The following is a 7,797-nucleotide window of genomic DNA, read 5'->3' as shown; positions in this document are numbered from 1 at the left end:
GCTTAGGTAGTATTAGAACAAATTGCCCATCCAAATTGCCCATAGGTGTGAATGTGAGCGCGAATGGATGGATGGTATTAGAACAAACACCTCTCTACCTGACAGAACACCTTTGGGCTGAATCATAGCACAGACTCCAGGCCGAACCTTCTCAGGGTTCACTTCTGGAAGAATGGTCAAAAATTCCCATAGACACACTAACTAACCCTTACGGAATAGTTATAACTGCAAAGGGTGAGCCTACATTATATTAAACCCTATGGATTAAGAATTGGATGTCACTCAAGTTCATATGCAGATGATCAAATACTTTTGGTGATATAGCGTATGTGCTTCAAAGGTAGCTTTTAATGCATGAAGGGTAAATTTTGCACACTGATATTTTAAAGCTATTATACAAAAGAAATGTCATTTTGAGGGAGTCGGGAAGGAACCAATACTGAATCAGATTAAGTACTTCCTAATGATCCACGAAGTTAATAATAAAACATTCCCAAAAGTTTCCATGCAGTGTTGAAATCATTCACTAATCAATAGCACGACAAATCAATAAAGTCATAAATATTATCGTAAAAATGTTCCACGAGTAAACCAGTTATCGTTTATTATGACAGTTTTAATTGTTCAATGACATCACACTGGACTTCCTACTGTGTTTTAATAGTGAACCTTTTACTTTGACCATGACCTGTATTGATTTGATCACCATGGTTTCTTTGATTGGACTGATCACCAAGAAAGATCTTATTGTGTAGAGCACAATTGTGATTGTGTGAGTCGTGTTTGTTATGAAAAACCTGGATTATTAATTGAATTTGAAATTAGTATTTTTTTCAGCCCTTGATGAGTTGCAAGAAAACAATGAAACCAGGAAGTTTTGGAAAACATGCTTCCCAGATACCCTTGTATAGGAGCTTGTGACTGAATTACGTCACCTGAGAAAATATCTCTTGTCAGATTAAATTGCTTTATATGATGTTGTTGTCTGATATTTTTTTTGTCTTCGTGACATTTGGTCATAAAAACGTATCTCAATGTCATGGAAAGTTATGAAATGTGATTGAAAATAACTTTGAACCCTGTGTTTGTGTGTGTGTGTGTGTGTGTGTGTGTGTGTGTGTGTCCTGTGGTGGGCGTGTTGGTCATGGGGTTGTGCGACCTATGAGAACTTAAATGGGCAGTCCAAATCGTCGATGCACAGACACTCCTCGCTGATCAGACCTCAGCGGACACGCACACCTCAGTACAACACAGGTATAGTTGCTTTCTTCACTTTTTAATTCAAACTCCACAACTACACTGCTATTAATCTTCCTTAATCTAAAGCTCATCCGCATGATGAATGGTTTGTTCTGTAATCAAAGGATTTTATTAACATTATGCAAGTTACAGTGACATGATTACTATTCCTTAGCAATATCCAGGTGTTATTATTTTGTATAAAAACAGGTACAAAAAACAAAAAAAACCCATCAAACTGAGTTATTTAGCTGCTGCATTTCTATTAAAAGTGTTGGTGCAGAAACAACTTTTCTTCTTAGAGTTTAAGTAATTTATTCCCCTCTTCTGTGGCTGCTCGAGTATGTATTCAGAAATTAACATGGAGGTGTTATAAGGGAACTTTATTGCCTCATGGAAACAAGGTTGCAGCTGCAAAGTAGGTCCAATTGATTGCTGTTGTCAAAGCTGCAATAAGGAAGAACATGACAGTCACTATAAAACGGAGTTTATTTCTCTAATACCAGGAACAGGCATGTTAGGTTGTGCAAGTTAATGGACAAGGGGTTGTGTGTGCCTCTTTTATGGCACTCCTGTGCTACCTAAACTGTGAAACCACTAACCTGATAAGGTACCTCAGCTGTAATATTTCAGCACACTTGCAGTTCAAAGCTAGAGGAAGCTATTTTTTTTACCCCAACTCAACCAAATACAGACTTTAATGCAAGGAAAAAAGAAGCAAACATATCACCCAGCTGAGGTGCCTAGAGTAGGATGATTTAAATAACTAGCAGCAAAATGAATAAAAAATAACATGTAGACTTGGGCAATGCTTCAACCGAAACTGCATGACGTCAGCATGAAACGATTGGTATATTTAAAGAAGATTACGACCCCCCTCTCTTTTGCTGCCAGCTACTTTGGTTAATGTTTAACCCAAGCGAATGCCGAGTGACCCATGTTGGCCACTGCTTGTGTTGTCTGCCTCTTGCTATTGATTTGAATTTCAGCAGTAAAAGAAAAGTTCCCCATGTTAAATGCTGAAAAAGAATAATTGTAATTACACTAGATAAGTTGTTTTCACCTGAACTGACATAATTTTTTTTGTTCTTGTTTCTTCAACAGAGTGAAAAAACAGAAATCAGCCAAAATGTGTTGTTCCGGCTTTCTCAAAATTATGATGTTCATCTTCAATGGCGGCATCTTTGTAAGTTGGAAAAAAGGAGAGAACTTCTGTTTCTCTGCATCTCTTCAACAGCTTGGTTTCACATCCTACACCAGACTACAAAGAAGACTTTATAGAGAGTAGTGAATCAAAAGAGGCCAAACCATTTCATTTGGCTGTATGAATTATTCCCTTTTATAGGTAGTCTCAATAAGACGTACATTTTAGCCCACTTTCTCTGTTCAGATATGGCTTTAAGTCAGAGTTTTCAATAATATGAATATTTGCTTTTCCCCATAAATCAGATTAGATGAACATTACCACTGAACATTATGTCTATTGAATGTAAGGTCGAAGAGAAAAGATGGTCTGCTTAGCCTTAGCTAACTAACTTACAACATAACGCCAATTATCGCTACAGTTTCTCCCGCTCAATGCAAACATGTCACATTCAGGTCGAATATTTTCAGTGAGCATTAACTGACAGGAGCGCTGATCTGTGGATTGCCCTCCATGCTCGGAAACAGTTTTTCCTCCACTATGACAGTTTTTCATCACCATAACAGTTTCACTCATTTTTTATCCGTTATCACAGTTTTTCATCACTATAACAGTTTCATCAATCTTTTTTTATGATTACTTTGTGCGCATGCAGAAAAATTACAGCTCCCATTACTTCTATTGTAACAGTGTCACTTCTTACATTGCCATCTTATTTTACTGATGTTGCTAGAATGAACAAACTCATTTCCAGAGTATTTTTCTTTATGTCTGTGTAATTTATCAGTCATCCCGATCAAGCGTAAAAAGAGGCAACTGGAATTCTTGAGTAGTTTTCAGTAGATTGAGTAGTTTTAGGTGAAATGTCTTTGCAAACCTAAAGAAATCCAGTTGCCAACTTTTCTTCTTACGTCTGTTGTTCCCTATTTTTGTCTTTTTCCTTCGGATTTTCAGTGATATCAGAAAATTAATTTAACATGTAGTAAGAAACTGTTTTTCTTAAAATGTTGACAGCTATAAATAAATACAATTTATTTTGCCACTGTTGCTTATTAAAAAAGTTAGTGCAGTTCATATCATTCACGTTCAGTTTTTTAGTTTAATTTCCCATTAGCATTCCATGTTTTAAGCGTCTGCTTACATTATCTTACAGTTTTTTCTTTCTCTCCTTTCTTTCTTCATAAACCTGCAGTTAGCAGGTGCCGTCATTCTGGGTGTGGGAATTTGGGTGCAGGTGGACAGGAGTTCCTTTCTGGATATACTGGATGAGGTGGAAGACGCCTCCTCGTTATCACAACTGGCAAACGTCAGCTACCTGCTCATCGCCGTGGGTGCTGTACTACTTCTGATTGGCTTCCTGGGCTGCTGTGGTGCCATCAGGGAGAACAAGTGCATGCTGCTGACGGTGAGCAAAGTTTGGAATAAAAATAAATAAATAAAACATTTGTAAAAAAAAAAGAAAGAAAGAAAGAACAGCAGATATGGTCTTCTGTGTCTGTAATAGTAGGATAATAAAGTTTGCAACTTTGCCCAAATCAATAAAATATAACATGGCACCAAAGTCTTTCCTTGAGATGACAATTTCAGTTTATAACTGGGGAGTAGAGAGAATTATATTTAAATCAGCTGAGTCAGAAAAGTGTTTAAAAGAAGTGTTTAGTATTTCCTTTTGCCATTCATTTAAAGACGTGTGTCCTCACACATGATGTGACCAAATACTGACACATCAGTAAATTTCTTCTTCGTGTGTTATCGATACATTTGAAAACAGGTGCAGGTGCTCTTGAAAGATTCTTCAACAGTCTGACTTACCAGAGCCAGCACTTTATGACTGCTGACGCTAGTTCTTGTCAAATGAATGAGGCTAAAGGCAATATGATAGATGTGAGTGGATAAAGAAGACAAAACTCGTAGTGTACAAATGGCAGTTAGTGTGGAAAGGCATATCCAACAGCCAATTAATGTACTGCACACAAAAAAACAAACACTGCAGGAAATAAATGTGTTTTAGGGCTGGGTTTGCTGTTACACTGACTTAGAAATGCACAGTAAATGGCCATCTTGAAAACTTTACCGTCTTAATGGACATGTACTGTATAGTGACTTAAGATTGTGATTCTTCTGTAGCTACTCTTTAGCTTCATATTTGAGCAGGTACTTTCTTGTAACTATACATCTGTTTCTCTACTGACACCTTAAGAGTATGCTGTTAAGAATGTTTTACAGTATGCTTTTTCGTTTTCCCCCTTTTAGTTCTTCAGTATTGTTTTGATTATCTTCCTCATCGAGGTTGCAGGAGCCATTGTGCTCTTTGTCTTCAAAGATGTGGTAAGTGGCTCTGAAGAGCAAAATCTGGCAAGAGCTGCCTATGGTCAGATTTAGAAACTAAAAAGTATGATAACGTGCTACTGTCTGTCTGTGTCTCTCAGGCTGGTGAGCTTCTTCAGGACCTGGAGAAAAACGTCCAAAAGAGCATTAAAAACAACTATGGAACCAAAAAACAGCTGACTTCTGTCTGGAACAACACGATGGAAGAGGTACTGTACCCATTTATTTATTTAAGAGAAAGGTTTGTGATCTATTTGCACATGGAGGTTTATTTGATCAAACTTTTAAGACTAACGTTTTGAATTACTTCACATTTTACACATTAATCAAACTTGTAGTCGTAATTTTGTTCTGTTGTTATGGTAATTAAAAACTTGTTGCATTAACAGTTTTTTGCTCTCTTCTAGCTTAAATGCTGTGGATACAGGAACTACACAGATTTTACAGGCTCGCCTTTTAACAATAACGGTGGTCTCTATCCAGCCCCATGCTGTAATTCAACCATCAGTGCTGAGAAATGCAATGAAAATAAAGCGCAACGTTCGGTATGAGACCAGCCTACATTTGGCCTAATTTTATGCATGTCAGCAACAGAATTAATCCAATGTACAGTGCACAGCAGTGTTTCCCATCCTCAGCTAAAAACATTTGTTTTGCTTTTAGGACATCGATGGCTGCTTTGACAAACTGCTGCAGCTGATAGAGGACAACGCTCTGGTCATTGCAGGTGTGGCAATGGGGATCGCTGCTCTCGAGGTATCGTTCACGTTCGTCATCCATCAGTTATATACTGCATGCTAGTTATTATCTATTGTGTATATTTTTATCTTCAATTTCTTTATGGCCATATATCTTACATATACTTATAAATGATACTAGATGACACAGTGTGTGTGTCTTTTTTCTGGGTGATTCATTTTAATTTTATTACTGTGAAACAACATATTAAAAAAAGTTAATTTTCATACTGATTTGACTCTTGAAGTAAGGGGAAATAGTTTCAGCCCAAATGAACACCTTATTTATTTTTGAATAAAATAAACAGTTCAGTTAACATCCCATAATTTGACTCAACCTTACCTTATAAATGGCATGACAGTTGCAGCAAAGTCCACAGCTTGTTCAGCAATTTGCATCTTACAGAGTACAGAATATGACACAGAATTTGTCCACATTGTAACTTGTATCTCATCTCGGATCACTGTATTTAGATCTAATGTTGATCAACTGTTGTCTTTGCAGATCGCTGCCATGGTGGTTTCAATGGTTCTCTACTGCAAGGCTGGAAAAGATTGATAATTCAACTTTGGAGAAATTTTGCTAAGCGGTTTTGTCTGTGGAAAGTTTTCTAGTATTTGATTCAAAGCAGATTTTCAGCTGAACATTGAATGCTCTGCCTCTTCTGGTTTTTAAAGCTTTCATACAAAGATAGAGGAAAAGCTAGTAACATCTTTTTACTTTTAAAACGATGTATCTGTACACACTTATACTGTGATTTATTTATGTTTGTGTGAGGGTCTCCTGCTGTATGTGCTGATACACTTAACCTAAAATGTGAAATGATGCACAGTGCAGAGAACTCTGGTTTCTTTGTGTCAGTGGTTTACAGTCACTAAATTAATGTTATGAGTTTATTTTTTTATGTATGATCACTTCTAAATAATAAAAAGAACAAACGGAACTTGTGCCATAATTGATCGTAGTTTACTTGAATTTTTTATCTTACTTTTCAACTTTTTAGGTACACCTTCTCAGTTGTTTGATAAGTCGAATATGAATCACATGATAGTAACTCTGTGAATTTCGGCATATGCACATGGTCAAGACGACCTGCTGAAGTTCAAATTGAGCATCAAAATACGGAAGAAAAGTAATTTAAGTGACTCTGAACATGGCATAGCTGTTGGTGCCAGACAGGCTTGTCAATTTTCCCACACAACCATCTCTAGTGTTTACAATTAATGGTCCAGAAAATATCCAGTGAGCAACAGTTTTCTGGCTGAAACAGTAACTCAAATAACCACTTTTTACAACCAAAAATGAAGAAGAGCATCTCTAAACAGAAAACATGTGGAACCTTGAAGCAGATGGGTGACGTCAGCAGAAAGCCACACCTGTCAGCCAAGAACAGGAAACTGAAACTGCAATTTTCTGACTAAAATTCTGATGGGTCTCAATCTCTACTGTGACACAGCTGGATTGTAGGGCTTCATTTTGATGTAAACAACATGAAACCACGGATGCATCCTGCATTGTATCAAACCCATTGGTATCAACTCAGTATCATTTAAATGCCACACCCTACCCGAGTATTCTTTCTCTTTATGACCACAGTGTCATGTCACAAAGCTCAAGTAATCTCAAACTGGCTTCTTGAACATGACAATGAGTTAACTGTATTCAAATGGCCTCCAGAGTCACCAGATCCGAATCCAGTAGATCACCTTTGTGATGTGGTGAAAGGGGAGATTTACATCATGAATGTGCAGCTGACAAATCTCAGGCAGCTATGTGACGCTCTCACGTCAATAAGCCCCAAAATCTTTAAAAAGTATTTATAGTCCCTTTTTAAATTGATGCCATGAAGATTGAAGTCATTTCTGAAGGCAAATGTAAGTCCAACCTGGTTTTAGTACCAATAAAGTGGCCGAAGATAATACGTAAGCTAATTATTAAAGAAAGACTTGATAAGAGTTGAATTTTCCATTAATGCTTTTATCTGCAGGACACAGAAAGCAGTTAAGTTATCATGAACACTGGTGATAAGACAGACTTCAAAAGTAATCTATGTATGAAGTCCTTACACAACCCTGAACATCAGTCATGTTAGTGTTGAATGAACTCATATTTTTCAGTATATCCACTCCAATTTAATCTTTTGAGTTAAATCTCGTGGTTCAACAGTCTGCTTCAAGCTTTGGAAAATGTCTAGTATTCAGGCATTAAGCAAAAAAATAGTGGCAGTAATAAGTAGACTTAACAAAGTGTATAAGTTACATGTTAATATCAACAAACAGGTGTTTAATTGCATGAGGGATGAAAAGGTATATTTGATCAGTATGGTGTAGCCAAGTGGTTAAAACACT

The 7,797-nt window shown here is 36.9% G+C and overlaps 1 protein-coding gene across 1 annotated transcript; it reads left to right on the top strand.

Annotated features, from left to right (window-relative positions):
- Positions 1 to 1,151: 1,151 nt before the first annotated feature.
- Positions 1,152 to 6,404, top strand: tspan34 (tetraspanin 34). Its single transcript, XM_040024602.1, has 8 exons — positions 1,152 to 1,254; positions 2,344 to 2,425; positions 3,576 to 3,788; positions 4,637 to 4,711; positions 4,813 to 4,920; positions 5,119 to 5,256; positions 5,375 to 5,467; positions 5,954 to 6,404. Exons 2-8 carry the CDS (start codon positions 2,369 to 2,371, stop codon positions 6,005 to 6,007), a joined length of 738 nt encoding a protein of 245 aa, XP_039880536.1. The 5' UTR covers positions 1,152 to 1,254; positions 2,344 to 2,368; the 3' UTR covers positions 6,008 to 6,404.
- Positions 6,405 to 7,797: the final 1,393 nt, after the last annotated feature.

Source organism: Simochromis diagramma, unplaced genomic scaffold, assembly GCF_900408965.1.
Source record: "Simochromis diagramma unplaced genomic scaffold, fSimDia1.1 OVJJ01000302.1, whole genome shotgun sequence".
Lineage (NCBI taxonomy): Eukaryota > Metazoa > Chordata > Actinopteri > Cichliformes > Cichlidae > Simochromis > Simochromis diagramma.
The sequence above is the reverse complement of the archived record's forward strand: the minus strand, read 5'-3'. Positions and strand labels throughout refer to the sequence as shown.